We start from the raw sequence: 15,785 nt of genomic DNA on the forward strand, positions 1-15,785 counted from the left end.
TAGTCTGGATCTTATATGGCAGGGTATGGGTTCTTCTACATAACCATATAATTCAGATTATCAACGCAGATAATCCACATTATCTGCCTTGAACTGGGTTATCTGAGTCTACACTGCCATATAATCCAGTTCAAAGCAGATAACCTGCATTTTATATGGCAATACAGAAAGGGCCTAAGAGTATATTGTAGTGTATATTGTAGTGGTGTACTTCAGAGGGATGCATATATCTCACCAAAGGGCAGCTGCACTTTGGAATTAATGCAGTTTGACTCCAATTTCATTGCCATGGCTCAATGCTATGAAACCCTGGGAATTGTAGTTTTATAAGGTCTTTAAACCTTCTCTGCCAAATAGTTTAGATGCCTCACCGAACTATAACTCCCAGGATTCCATAGCATTGAGCCGTGGCAGTGAAAGTGGAGCCAAATTATGTTAATTCCACGGTGCCTCACTTCTTCCAATGGAGAAATAAAGATACAAGTGCCAGTTAAGTCCAGTGGATTTCTTTATTCATACCAGGGGTCCCCAAACTTTTTAAACAGGGGGCCAGTTCACGATCCTTCGGACCGTTGGAGGGCCAGACTATAGTTGGCCACTGAGCAATAATAAATAAATAAATAAATAAATAATAATAACAATAAAAAAGAGGGTTGGAAGACACCCTTTGGGCCATTGGCTTAGAAATTGAGATGAGCACCAACCCCCAGAGTCACCAATCCCCTTCTGCTTTGTGCATCGAAAGCACAAGCAAAGCACTCCTGACAGATGATCACCCAGCGTCAATGTGAAGAAGAAGAAGAAGAAGAAGAAGAAGAAGAAGAAGAAGAAGAAGAAGAAGAAGAAGAAGAAAGAGGTTTGGAAGAGACCTCTTGGGCCATTTAGTCCAACCCCCTTCTGCCTGTGTGCACCAAAAGCACAAGCAAAGCATCCCTGATAGATGGCCACCCAGCCTCAATAATAATAATAATAATAATAATAATAATAATAATAATAATAATAATAATAATAGGATTGGAAGAGACCCCTTGGGCCATTTAGTTCAACCCCCTTCTGCCTGTGTGCACCAAAAGCACAAGCAAAGCATCCCTGATAGATGGCCACCCAGCCTCAATAATAATAATAATAATAATAATAATAATAATAATAATAATAATAATAATAATAATAATAATAATAGGATTGGAAGAGACCCCTTGGGCCATTTAGTCCAACTACCTTCTGCCTCTGTGCACCAAAAGCACAAGCAAAGCATCCCTGATAGATGGCCACCCAGCCTCAATATTAATAATAATAATAATAATAATAATAATAATAATAATAATAATAATAATAGTTGTAAGAGAAGAAGAGACCCCTTGGGTTACTTAGCCCAACCCCCTTCTGCCCTTGTGCCGTGGGGCTGGATAAATGGCTTCGATGGGCCGCATCCGGCCCCCGGGCCTTAGTTTGGGGACTCCTGATTCATACCATATGGAGAGGGGCAGATTTCTCGCCCTTTTCATGATATTGTTTAAACTTCCACTCTATGTCTAATTTTTGTTTTGTGTAAGGTAAAGGTAAAGGTTTCCCCTGACGTTAAGTCCAGTCATGTCTGACTCTGGGGGTTGGTGCTCATCTCCATTTCTAAGCCAAAGAGCCAGTGTTGTCCGTAGACACCTCCAAGGTCATGTGGCCAGCATGACTGCATGGAGCACCGTTACCTTCCCGCCGGAAGTGGTACCTATTGATCTACTCACATTGGCATGTTTTCGAACTACTAGGTTGGCAAAAGCTGGAGCTAACAGCGGGCGCTCATTTCGCTCCCGGGATTTGAACCTGGGACCTTTCGGTCTGCAAGTTCAGCAGCTCAGTGCTTTAACACACTTCGCTACCGGGGCTCCTTTTTGTTTTGTGTATTTTATGGAAATATGTTTCCATATGTATATTTTACGGAGTGTTTTTAAATTATTATGTGTTCTAGCAATGTTGTCAACCGTCTTGAGCGGGTAAGAAATAAAATTATCATTATCATTATCATTATTGAGTTGCTATGCGTTTTCTGGGCTGTCTGGCCATGCTCCAGAAGCATTCTCTCCTGACATTTCACCCACATCTATTGCAGGCATCCTCAGAGGTTGTGAGGTCTGTTGGAAATTAGGCAAGTGGGGTTTATATATCTGTGGAATGATGTCCAGGGTGGGATAAAGAACTCTTTGAGGCAAGTGTGAATGTTGCAGTTGGCCACCTTGATTAGCATTGAATGTCCCTCACATATTCAAAACCTGGCTGCTTCCTGCCTGAGGGAATCTTTGTTGGGTGGTGTTAGCTGGCCCTGATTGTTTCATGTCTGGAATTCCCCTGTTTTTGAGTGTTCTTTTTTACTGTCCTGATTTTATTTATTTATTTATTTATTTCCCATACTTGTGTCCCGCCCTTCTCACCCTGAAGAGGACTCAGGGTAGCCTCACAACTGCCAACAATTCAATATCCGATTGTTTTGGGGGGGCGCCAAAATTCTGTTCGCTTACACTTGAAAATTACCTTGGGCCGGCCCTGCAAGATGGACAACACACAAAAAAGCAGTAAGATACTGGTTCTTTCCCAGCATCTAAAGTTTTATGCACTTTATGTAAAAGCTTTTGTCATTGTTATTGTAAATCACTTCAGATGAAGCAAAATGCTCTGCGGATTGAGTATCCCTTATCTGAAATGCTTGAGACCAGAAGTGTTTTGAATTTCGTGTTTCTTCAGATTATTGAACACTTGCCTTTCCATACAATACATAATATATTTAGACCCAAGTCTAAATGAGAAATTCATTAATGTTTCGTGTATATCTTATACACATAGCCTTAAGACAATCTATGCAAACCACCACAAAGCAAATATGTCACTGTCTCAATCACCCAAGTAGATATTGTTGGATTTTTTTTTTAATATTTTGGATTTTTGAATTTCAAATAAGGGATGATCAAGGTGTAAAAAATACAAAAGGTTGTTGGAATGCTAAATCATTCTTAGTCTTTTCATAAATATCTACTTTAGCTCTAAAATAACTTGTGGGGCAATATGCTATGCTGATCATGTCTAACCGCAGTTGACCATTTCTGCTATTTTCCATGAAACTCCATATATACTATATGACATTTTAATATGCATTTTCCATCTAAATGCTTTCATTTTATTCTGCCAGGTGCTTATTGGTCATCTCTGATCACGTATTCAATATTCTCTCCAGTCTTTTACCTAGATAGTACAAATAGAATAGCTCAAGCTTAAATTGGATAGAAATTACCTGAACATTACATTACTTTATAACCTCTAGCAAACCAAATACAATTGCTTCGATTATTCCACACAAACATAAAAAATACCTTAAATGGACAAGTGACAAGGGAAGAGGATGGTTCTTTAAACATTCAGAATAGTAAAGAAATGAAATTTTGGTCGTTACTGTCTTTTGAATCAGATAAATGAAAATAAATGCCTGCTATAAAGTGAGCAATGATTGAGGTTTCCAGGATACCTGTATTTACTGTCTTGCAGTGCTGGACTAGTAGAGCAATTATGTAGTCTTTCCTTTTCTCCCCCTTTCGCTTTCCTTCTTTCCCTTGTTTTCTTAAGATTAGTATACTTTTTCCCCCTAAATAAGGCATTCAAGAGGTAGAGGTGAAAATAATAATCACACCGTCGTAAAGGGGGAAAATGTGAATCTTCTTTTACGCTTTCATTATCGTAAAAACAAGATAATTAATTTTAAAACAAAAGATTCTTTAGTGTAGCTGACCCAGGCATATATCTATCTACACCATCCCAGAGAATAGGGAAAGAAGAGAAAAACCCCTAAAACATGTTTGTGAAGATTGGATATTCTCATTGAGCATATAATGCAGATTGGTTATTGAAGTGAAAGAAGTACTGCACAGACTCATGTATGATTCCAGAAATTTTATTCAAAACACCGGACCCCCTGGGTGGCGTAGTGGATTAAAGCATTGTGACTTGAAGGTTGGGTTGCTGATCTGAAAGCTGCCAGGTTCGAATCCCATCTTGGGAGAGCGCGGATGAGCTCCCTCTATCAGCTCCAGCTCCATGCGGGGACATGAGAGGGGAAAAAAAAATTCAAAACACCAGTGCAAAAAAACTGGATCGACTTATCTGTGAGTTAATGAGCATTCTCTTGCTTAACTGTCCCCCCTCCCCCCCAAAAAAAGGAACCACTCTCATCTCAGAATAGAGCTTAGTCCTGGGAGAAACTAAAAGTAGTACCAACCCCTCTACTGTCTCCCTCATAGTGCCCCCTCTGTCCTTTTTGAAATGATGGCAAATTGTGGTGGTTGCCCCCCTTAAGCAGCACTGGTGATTTCCCTCTCTGAGGAATGAAACTCAACCTATCCATGTGTCATATCAAAATCCCTCATTTTGGTCCCAAAACCAGCCATCGGCTGATACATAAGGTTGAGTTATAAATGAGTATATATGGTAGACTTGGAGAGCTAAAATTGATCAAAGCTGTTGGATCCCTGGACAGAAATTTGCTATAGTGCAATTTTTTTTTTTTTGTTACAGGAACCCATTTGCTATTTTTTTCTGTTGTTTGTTAAAATTAAATAGTTCAGTGAGTAAGGATACATATTTTGAATCCCCTTAGGGGGAGATAAAGCAGTGTATAAAATATAATAATAATAATAATAATAATAATAATAATAATAATAATAATAATAATCTTTAAAATCATAAGATATGCAATTAAAAGTTACAATGAGCATAGGACTGCATTCCAAAATGCCAGCTCTATGAAGCTAAGCTGTCTCTTTCTGAAACACAGTGAAACTTGACTTATGTTTCATGGTTGCACAACGTTGTGCTTTTCATTGCTCATTTTTCACATCATTGGTAGTGGCAAGGAGATGCACAGCATGATGAGATCAGAAATGAGACCATTAGTAAGTAATTCAAGAACTGTGAAGTAATATGTTTAGTGTGTTCATATTACCTGTAACAGGCTATTCTTTGGGAAAAGCTTAGCAATGATCTTTGTTAGCAGTTTAGCAACTGATAATGTTGTTCCTTACTCCATGAAACCAATAATGGCTGTAATCCAACATTGCTGTCAAATTGTGTAAATATCCACAAGCGGAGATATATTATGCCTGCACTACGCAAGCGCAGAATATCAACACAAAGCAATGGCAGGGCACCATAGTACAATGTGCAGCGTGCAGTGGAAACCACAATCGATAAGCCATGGTGTGCAACGATGAAACATTGGTGATGAGCAATATTCCACTTCTGCAACTGTAGGCAGAATGTGTTTGTTGTACTATAGCAAATAATCCTCCATACTTAGTTATGTGTATGTTACTGATTTCCAACCAATGTTTATTCTTTTTCCGTATTGTACTTAGGACTAAAATATTCTTTGGGTGCATTTTGAGACCTTTCTTCTAGTCTTAGGTGGCAGAAACAGTATTTAAAGTGGATCCATGCTCTAGTGTGATGAGGCTGTTAGTCCATTTTCTTATGTTTAGGACTCCTTAAACTTTTCCATCCTTTTGGTCTGAGAAATTTTTACTTGCTCCTGGATATATAAGTATAGAAAATAGGTACAGAAAACAAAATATTTGCTGATAACAAACCAGCACTTGAACTACTTGCTAAAGAGTAAAAGTAACCTTTTTATAAAGTACAATTGAAACATTTTCTGCAGAGTCCACAATAAACATTGCACAACAGATTAATGTAAATGTCTAAAACAGCCACTAGATGGTGTTCAGAAAACACATACTGTTGTCAATTTTTGGGGACCCCAGCATTGAATTAAAGGGACCACATTTGAGGTTGGGACTCCCCCCCCCCCCAAAAAAGGACCAGCTAGATAGATATAAATTTCTATCGGCTCCTTTTTTAAGAAAAAAAAATCTAAAAAGTAAGAAAATGGCCTAACATTAGGAGAAAGGGCTCTGATTTTCAAATAAGGTAGAGTCTCACTTATCCAACATTCTCTTATCCAACATTCTGGATTATCCAATGCATTTTTGTAGTCAATGTTTTCAATACATCGTGATATTTTGGTGCTACATTTGTAAATACAGTAATTACTACATAGCATTACTGCGTATTGAACTACTTTTTCTGTCAAATTTGTTGTATAACATGATGTTTTGATGCGTAATTTGTAAAATCATAACCTAATTTGATGTTCAATAGACTTTTTCTTGATCCCTCCTTATTATCCAACATATTCGCTTATCCAACGTTTTGCCGGCCCGTTTATGTTGGATAAATGGAACTCTACTGTACATTGTATATAACAAAGTTATTTTTTAAAATGATTTGCCAAGCTCTGAAATTTATCACATATTACGGATGAGCATCAGGACTCAACAAGGGGTTTCTCTTTTCATTGGAACCCATCAGACATGCATTTTAATGTCTCTCTAAGAATTTACCCAGTAGCCTTTGCTGGGAATCTCCCTGTTGGCCTCCTCTTTACAGCTTGTTCGTGTAGTGAAATTAGTTGTCTGACTTTGTTCAGATAGCAAATGGACTGACAGCTGTCTGACACGCATGCTGAAAGTGAATGGCTCTCAGATATGAATATACGTAGTAGCACTCCCCCCACTCCACCCCAATAGCTTACTCAGAAATGGAGAGAATATAAATTACAGCTGCTATGCTCTGCCAACGTGCATGTGCAGTTTGATGGAAGTGAAATGTTTAATCCAGTTACAGCTCATTGACTTGCACATTGATGCTTAGAAAAAGAAAAATAGATCCAGACCTTTATACTCGGTTCCAATATTGAGTAGTTTTGGAATGAGGTCTCTTAAGTGGAAGGTTGTTCATGCCTATCCAGGCAGGCATCTAGTTTGAAATGACCATTTGTTTTTGTTTTTTTGCAAGTGAGTTTTGTTTTTGTTTTTTTAAAAAGGGATTCCTTGCCTTTATATTTCTCTCTCTCTCATACACATTTTCTTGCCCCAAGGGTGCTTGCTTTTAAAATAGAAGAAAGGTTTGGGTTGTAATTTATAGCCTTCTGTCTGAACACCAGAACTCTGTTTTTTCAAGGAACTATATTTCTCATAGGGACAGATAGACATATAAATTTTATTAAAAACAAGAATCCTCATAGTGCAAAGTAAGCATGTGCAATTGCTTGCTCTTATTATTATTATTATTATTATTATTATTATTATTATTATTATTATTTCAATCATTTATACCCCGCCCTTCTCACTCGAGGGGACTCAGGGCGGCTTACAAGTGGCAATTGATGCCGTTACACAGATATACAATGAACTAAAACTTTAAAACAGTCATAAAATAAAATATACAAAGTTTAAAACAGTGCAGAGTGCCCATGCCATTCATCCACCAGACTTTATGCAAGAGCCGTAATTCAGACCGCGTCGAAGCCAACACATGCTTATTCTTCAAATGCCTGCGTACATAGCCAGGCCTTCAGTTTTTTTCTGAACCCCAAAAGGGATGGGTTATATTTATGTTAGTGGAAGAGACATCGTAAGGAATAAGTTTTAAGGTAGCCTGAGCAACCACAAAGGTTTTGGGGACTTCGCCTGGCCCATTTTTCACCATTATAGGCCACATCAACTCATTCCCCCCAAAAATTGGATGTAACTAGAAAGTAGTCTCCAGTTTCAAAATAATGATGTTTAGAGCCTTTAAAAAGGTAGTTCATAGCAAGATAGAAAATAAAAGTACCAGTATAAAATGTGTTAAGTATAATTGAAAGCCATAGACAAAACCATTAAACCAGCAGACATTAAAATAATAACTAGATGTCATAACAGTTAAAAACAGCTTGATGAAAACATGTTTTTGAAGTCAATTTTAAAATCTATGAAATAGTGTTTATTCATATCTGTTGAAGTAAGAGGTTCTAGCTACAAATACAGGGAAGCTTCTAAAACAGAGGTTCCCAACCTGTGGGTCCCCATGTGTTTTGATCTACAACTCCTAGAAATCCCTGTTTACCAGCTGTTAGGATTTCTGGGAGCTGAAGGCCAAAACATCTGGGGACCCACAGGTTGAGAGGACCTGCCTAAAAGGACCTTGTCTATAAAACCTGCCAAAATGGCAAATGTTTAAGTTTGCTGCTTAGAAACGCATCAGGGTAGTAGCTGAATGTAAACCCAGTGTAGTTCTCCTTAGTGATTATGATTAACCACCAGGATAAGAACTGGCTTCTAAGATTTTTCATTAATTTACTTTTGTCATGTGTCATGGTCCCAAAAATTCAACCATAGCCAACTGGCAGTTGGGAATCTATATAAAGCAACGGGGAAGGGGGAATGTGGTTGACAAAATGTGTGCATTTGAAAAATGTGGAAAAGAAATTGTGTACCATTTAAAATGTTCACAAAAAGTGTTTAATCAATGGGTCTATGCATATGTTTTTCAAATTTGCCAAAAATACATACAAATTGCAGTGTGGGAAAGAGGAAACTTGAGAACAGAACCAACTTGGAATGAGCTTGGCAGTGGAAAAATAAGAACCTTAACAAGATGAAACTTGAATTTTTCTCCCGCCTCTAATTACGATTGATGGCTTCTTGGATTTTATGAGTGGTACACACTTGTTCCTTTGGAGTTATTTCCTTTCCTGGCACTGGGTAGTCATGTGTAAGCTAAAAACCTGATTTAAGGATTTGTATAAGTGTTTATTTTATAACAGTGGCCACATTTGTCAAACAAATGTGACAATTCCTTCTTGGCATTACTGAGCAATATTCTACTGGAGGATTAAAGTCTCACTAGTTGGGCTCCCAATAAAGAAGAATTTCTCTTTTACTGCTTGACCGTTAACTGACTGAGTTAAAACATAACCCTCCTGGGATGACCCTTGTTTTCCCTAGAAATGCAACTGCTATGTAATTTAAGAAACATTGTGATTATTGGTCCAAAGAGCTTGGAGTGGTCAATAAGGAATGGGCAGCAACAGCAGAATGATGGATAAAAGCAACCAGAATGATGCAACCAGAATTTCAGAATAGCTGTAGACCATCATTAAGCGTTGTGAACCAATCTAGTGGCTAATTTTCCACCATGAGACAATTTGAAAGCCATACAATGCCACACTGGAGACAGAATTACTTAAAATATATGTTTTTGGAAAGGTAGCATTAGGAGCCATAGCTGCGGATATGTAGCTGTCAGAACCCTGCTACTAGAGCCTGGATGTGGCTCTGAGTTTCAGGGTCACTGACATTGATAAGACACCTGCGTCCCAGGACTCGGAGGAGAAACGGCTGATGGACTTGGCGGGGAATTTGCGCGGGGTTTTACTGAGCGGGAAGAGACTGTTCAAATGAGGGGGAGGGTATATAAAGGAGGGTTGGCCGGAGCCTCCCATTCTTGGCTTTTCTGATGTTCATGTTTCCTACAGTAAAAGTTCCTGGTGATACCACAGAGAGTCTCGTGTGTTCATTCAGGAGCGGCTGTGGTGAGCTGACACTAAGCCAAGAATACGGACACCATCCCGCTGTAGCGGTGAGGTGTAACATGCAAGTGGAGGATGAAGAGCTCTTGGGCGCCGGAGGAGGAAGGTCGGAAAGGGCAACTCCCGAGACGGACGCTGAGTTCCACCAGCTGGCGGCCCTGGCGTCATCCACCGCTTATGCCCAGCCAAATGGGGTAACCCAGAGGCGCGGAGTGGTGCGGGGAGATAGCACCGGAGGAGAGGAAGGTTCACCTTCCCCAGGCCCGCAAAAGATGGTGTTTCTGGAGGAGAGGATGTCGGCGATGGAGACCACCCTGGCAGTGATGTCGAGGGCGATGGAGCGCCTGGCGGTTTTGGCGGAGCCGGAGCGAGGAAGGGAACTCCGGGCTAGCTCAATGTGGGACGTGAGCATGGGAAGCAGCCAGGGCTTTGCAGACATCCCAGCACCGAAGGGAAGGGAAATGCGAAAGGAGCCCGGTGCCCGGCCCAAGATCCAAACGAGCCTGACGCGGGTGGAGGAGAGTGACGACGAAGGGGAAAAGCCTCCGAGAATCCCGGCTACGCTCCCAACTGAGACCCTGGTGCCCCTGGCGAATGCCGGGCGTGGCACAGGACAAAGGGAAGCAGCAGCGGGGCCCACTGGCCCGCAAGGGGGCTTGCGACGGGCGGAGAATTGGGGATTGCCACCACAGGGACCCCTACCGAGACGAGAGGAACTAAGGATCGAGTTTGGGGGAGAGTCCTCTGAACTGGATTTTTTCCTGACCACGGTGAGGGGCTATATGGAGGACAATGCCCACACTTTTAGAACGGAATCCAGCCGGGTACGGGCCATTGGTGCAGTGTTGAAGAGGGGAGCGGCCAGCTGGTACGTTCAACTACACGCGCGGCGCGACCCATGTCTGGGGTCACTCCGACGCTTTATGGGGGCCCTGGAGACCCGTTTCCGAGATCCACTGGAGCAGATCCGGGCGAGGGAGGAGTTGAAGACCGTCTCCCAGGGGCAGAGGTCGGTATCTGAGTATGCGGAGGAGTTCCAATGCCTCGCTGAAAAGGTGCCGGAATGGTCTGCAGTGACAAAGCTAGAACTCTTCAAAGAGGGGCTCAGGCGGGAGATCCTCTCCTGGGCGGTGCATCGTGATGAGCCTGACACACTGCGCGGATGGATTCAGCTGGCGGGGCGCATCGAGACATTGCTGGCCCAGGCGAGGAGGCACCGAGGAGGGCTACAGCAGCGGCCGCAGATGAAAGAGGGGAGCCGGAAGGAGGGATCAACCCCAGCCGGGAGGAGAACGGAGCCGACAGGGAACGTGAGCACCAGCAGGAGGGGCTGCTTCGTGTGCGGCCGTTTGGGCCACAGGGCTGCCGAGTGCTGGCAGAGAAAAGGGGAAGGCGGAGGCCCGCCCAAACCAAGAGCCGTGGCAGGGAAACGCGCCGAGGAAGAACCACCGATGAGGCACCACTCGGGGGGGTTGGTAAGTCAGGACAAAGCCATGATAGTGGTCCCCATTCAGCTGGAAAGTGGCAGCAAACAAGCAACCTGCAAAGCATTTGTGGATTGTGGATGTTCCAGGAACATCATCTCCCCTGAATTAGCCGAGGGATTGGGATGCGAAAGAACGAACCTAGAATCCCCAATAGCTTTTTCGCAGTTGGACGGATCCACAGCATCGGGATCATTAGCTAAGTACAGTGCCGAAGATGTAAAGTGTAAGATAGGGAGTTGGGAAGGAAAGGTGTCATTTGTGATATCACAAATAGCCAGCTATAATGTTATACTAGGCATGCCATGGCTGGGGCAGGCCAACCCGCAAATCAACTGGGAGGATAAGAGCATGATCTTCAGGATGAAGTTGGAAGGAGGGAGCCAGGAAGTGGAGAGGGAGCCGGGGAAAAGGGGGGAGGAAGACTCTATCAGGATAGCAGAACTGGCAGATAAATTACCCCCAGAGTATCGGGATTTTGTGGACGTATTTGATGAGAAGGAAGCAGACAGTTTCCCACCGAAGCGGAGAGTTGAAGTGAAGATAGAGCTAGTCCCAGGAGCAGAGCTTCCTAAGGCAAAAATATACCCAATGTCGGCTAGGGAAAAGGAGGAACTGAGAAAATACATTGATAAAAACCTAGCGAGGGGTTTCATAGAGCCTTCAAATTCCCCTCTAGGGGCGCCTGTGTTGTTCAGGCGCAAAAAGGACCAAACGCTGAGGCTCTGCATTGACTACAGGGGCCTGAATGCAATCAGTTCTGTAAATAAATACCCCCTACCTTTAGTGAAGGACTTGATCGCCCAGTTATCGGAGGGACAGATATTCACTAAATTGGACTTAATTGAAGCGTACCATAAATTGCAGATTAAACCAGAGGACAGGTGGAAGACGGCCTTCTCCTGTGCATTCGGATTATTCAATTATCGTGTGCTCCCTTTCGGTTTGTGCGGCGGAGGCGCCGCGTTCATGCAATTAATCAACGAAGTGTTGCATCCATTGTTGTACAAGGGAGTCTTTGTTTTTTTAGATGACATATTGTTAGTATCTCGGACTAAGGAGCAACACATAGAACTAGTCAGGGAAGTCCTGCAAAAGTTGAGAGAAGCAAAGCTGTATGCGAAGCTTGCCAAGTGCGAGTTCAATAAAGACCAGATAGACTTTCTGGGGTATAGGATTTCCTCCCAGGGAGTGGCGATGGACCCTGCGAAGGTAGAAGACGTGAGGGGGTGGGAAGCCCCCAAAACACGGAAGCAGCTGCAATCCTTCCTAGGGTTCGCAAACTTCTATAGAACATTTATCAAGGACTTTGCGCGCCTCACTTTGCCATTAACGGATTTGTTAAAGACTAAAGGTAGGGGAGAAACAGCCAAAGTGAAGGCCCCAGGGGCCAAACTGACCTGGACAATAGAATGCCAGGAAGCTTTCGAAGCCCTTAAAAAGCGTTTTACTGAGGAGCCTGTCCTACAGCACCCTGATATGTCTAAGGCCTTTGTACTACATTGCGATGCGTCAGACCGGGCATATGGGGCAGTTCTGCTACAGAAAGACGAGGGGGGGAACCTGAAGCCATGTGGCTATCTGTCAAAAAAGTTTAGCGATACAGAAAAAAACTGGCCGATTTGGGAGAGAGAAGCCTTAGCGATTCTAAAAGCACTAGAGTGCTGGAGACACTTTCTGGAAGGAAGTGGAACACCGTTTGAGGTGTGGACTGACCATAGAAATTTACAGTATCTAAGATCCCCTCGTAAACTATCAGCGAAGCAAATTAGATGGGCCCAATATTTCAGCCGTTTTGATTTCAGACTCAGATTCTTCCAGGGGAAACATAATATACTCGCTGACGCTCTCTCTCGGATGCCTCAGCACGGGGGAGGAATTCAGGAATCTGAAGGGAGTATTTTTCTTGATAAGCAATGGGGCCTGGCAGTACTAACTCGAGCACAAGCGGCCAAAGAAAACAAACGTACTGCCATTTCCACGGGGGGAGGAGAAATATGGGAGGAAGAGTTGAAGCGAGCGTATGGAATGGACAAATGGTTACAAACAAACAAAGAAAAGGGAGAATTGTGTGGGGATTTGGTGTTTGTAAATAAGAAATTGTATATTCCTGAATGTTTAAGACGAGAAATGTTAAGGAAGTACCATGATAACAAGGGTGCGGGTCATCTAGGCCCCACCAGGACTATTAAACTGTTGGCCAAACAATGCTGGTGGCCCGGAATGAGGAAAGACGCCAGGGGGTACGTCACGCAGTGTGAATTATGTGCAGAGGGAAAAACACCACCGGGGAAGCCCCAGGGGCTATTGCAGAAGGTGGTGGAGCCCATGAGGCCATGGGAATGCGTAGCCATGGATTTTGTAGGCGAACTACCCCCCAGCAGAGGCCACAGATACATTTGGACAATATTGGACCTATTCTCAAAACAGGCACACTTTGTGGCTCTGCCAAAACTCCCTTCAGCTGAAAAACTTGCTGATTTGTATGTGAAGCATGTATATCGCCTACATGGGTGTCCCGACAAGATAATTAGTGACCGGGGAGTCCAATTTACTGCAAAATTTTGGGGAAAATTCTTACAGCTGTTAGGAGCAGAAAGGAACCTGAGCTCGGCCTTTCATCCCGCGACCAACGGGGGGGTCGAACGTACCCAACAGACACTGTGCCAATTCTTAAGGATGTACACCAATTATAGACAGGATGATTGGGCGGACCTTCTTCCGTTTGCTGAGATGGCTTTTAACGGGGCCGTACATTCGGCCACAGGTCGTGCCCCATTCGAAATAGTATACGGACAGGAGGTGGCACCTTTCCCCAGGCTACCCGAGTGGAAGGAAGGGGAGGGCCAGACCGACGAGGAATGGCCGGCCAAAATCAAGCAAGGGTGGCAAACCGTGGTAGAGGCATTGCGGGAAACACAAAAGAAGTACAAGCTCTTTGCGGATCGTAGGCGCCGAGAGGGGGACAAATTGGGCGAAGGAGATCTGGTTTGGCTGAGCACAAAAAACCTGAAATTGGGGTTCCCATCCAAGAAATTGGCTCCACGCTATATAGGACCATTCAGGGTAGCAAAAAGAATAAACGAAGTGACCTATGAGCTGAGGCTACCAAAGGACCTAGGAAAGGTACACCCGGTATTCCATTGCAGCCTGTTAAAAAAGTATAAAGGAACTCTGGACAGCGGAGAACAATAGTTGTGTTTAATCTTTTCCTTCCAGGACGAAGGGGAGGAGGACGCCATGTCAGAACCCTGCTACTAGAGCCTGGATGTGGCTCTGAGTTTCAGGGTCACTGACATTGATAAGACACCTGCGTCCCAGGACTCGGAGGAGAAACGGCTGATGGACTTGGCGGGGAATTTGCGCGGGGTTTTACTGAGCGGGAAGAGACTGTTCAAATGAGGGGGAGGGTATATAAAGGAGGGTTGGCCGGAGCCTCCCATTCTTGGCTTTTCTGATGTTCATGTTTCCTACAGTAAAAGTTCCTGGTGATACCACAGAGAGTCTCGTGTGTTCATTCAGGAGCGGCTGTGGTGAGCTGACATGTAGCTATTGCAATATGTATGTCTCCCAATGCAGGATTCGAGCCTATATTGCACAAAAATGTCATATTTAGCACAATTTGTTTTTCATAACAGTCATGAAATTCCAAAATGTAAAAGATCAGAGGAGGAGGGAATCTCGTGCATTGCAGCAGCTAAAAAAACCAATGCAGTTCTAGGCTGCATCAAAGGAAGTAGGGTGTCTAGATCAAGGAAAGTAATAACTCAACTCGGTTCTTCTTCAGTCAGATATCATCTGGAAGCCCAAGTCCAATTTTGGCACCACAATTCAATAACAATATTGACAGGCTGGAAATTGTACAGCGGACGGTGACCAAACTGGTCAAAGGCTTGGAAACTATACTGTATTTATTAAAATGTACTGCTTTTAAAGTTCTTTTATTACTTTTTATTGTATATTCGAAATTGTTCTCAGCATTTGAAGTAGTTTAGTTTGTTTTAAGGTTTATCTATTGTATATTTCAAACATGTTGTGCTTGGTTCAGTTTGTAAGCCACCTTGGAGAAAGATGATGATGATGGAGGGAGTGGTAGTGGTGATTTTTCTTATGATTATTGCTTTTGCTAATAATAATGATTTATGTTTTTTTAAAAAAATCATAGATCTATATACATTTGGCCACTATAATAGAAATCTTAGAAAACTGGAGGTTGAAGAAAGAAAGGAAAAATAATAACAAAATAAATTTTGGGAGAAGCTTCTGGCTGTTCTTTAGAAGATTCAAACTGTTTTTATTTACTTCTGCAAAGCTTACTCTAAACTGGGGGTTTGATTTCACATAGGCCAATTGTTAGATTTGGACAAAAGGTACAGCTTCTCTTGGGACTAAATTGCCCAAGGGGTCTCTTCCAACTCTCTTTATGATTTTGATTATGATTATTAACATTGAGGTTGTATTTGTTTCCGCCTTTACTTTAAAATAAGATATGTGCAGTGTGCATAGGAATTTGTTCACAGTTTTTTTCCACTATAGTCCAGCCCTCCAATGGTCTGAGGGACCGTGAACTGGCCCCCTGTTTAAAAATTTGGGGACCCCTATTCTAGAGAGTTTTTAAATGAGAGGTTGTTGGTCATCTGTTGGGACTGTTAGGGTTATGTCTTCTTTCAAGGCCTAGATGGCCTTGTGGTCTCTTCCAATACGCTAATTCTATGAGCATGGTTTAATTAGTACAAAAAGAGGAGAAATGTACACTGGACAAAATATGTATGAAATACATAAGTTGGGGAAAATACTTATGACCAATACATACAGATTTCCATGTGGGAAGAAGATTAAGTCTTACAATTTGATAG

The 15,785-nt window shown here is 42.7% G+C and overlaps 2 protein-coding genes across 11 annotated transcripts in view; both read left to right on the plus strand.

Annotated features, from left to right (window-relative positions):
* fat3 (FAT atypical cadherin 3) overlaps positions 1 to 15,785 on the plus strand; it is a 572,050-nt gene that overhangs the window by 378,092 nt on the left and 178,173 nt on the right. The gene's annotated exons all lie outside the window — the stretch shown is intronic.
* Positions 9,149 to 14,423, plus strand: LOC134297331 (uncharacterized). The gene is made up of 2 exons (XM_062974526.1): positions 9,149 to 10,920; positions 14,149 to 14,423. The coding sequence occupies exons 1-2, from the start codon at positions 9,373 to 9,375 to the stop codon at positions 14,188 to 14,190; spliced, it is 1,590 nt and encodes a 529-aa protein (XP_062830596.1). The 5' UTR covers positions 9,149 to 9,372; the 3' UTR covers positions 14,191 to 14,423.

Source organism: Anolis carolinensis, chromosome 3 (genome assembly GCF_035594765.1).
Source record: "Anolis carolinensis isolate JA03-04 chromosome 3, rAnoCar3.1.pri, whole genome shotgun sequence".
NCBI lineage: Eukaryota > Metazoa > Chordata > Lepidosauria > Squamata > Dactyloidae > Anolis > Anolis carolinensis.

What these genes read in the sequence shown, in the direction of transcription:
- LOC134297331 (XM_062974526.1), top strand. Translation starts at nt 9,373, where the DNA reads ATGTTCATGTTTCCTACAGTAAAAGTTCCTGGTGATACCACAGAGAGT. An exon ending in GGCACCACTCGGGGGGGTTG is followed by an intron (nt 10,921 to 14,148) that starts GTAAGTCAGGAC and finishes TTTTCCTTCCAG; the next exon opens with GACGAAGGGGAGGAGGACGC.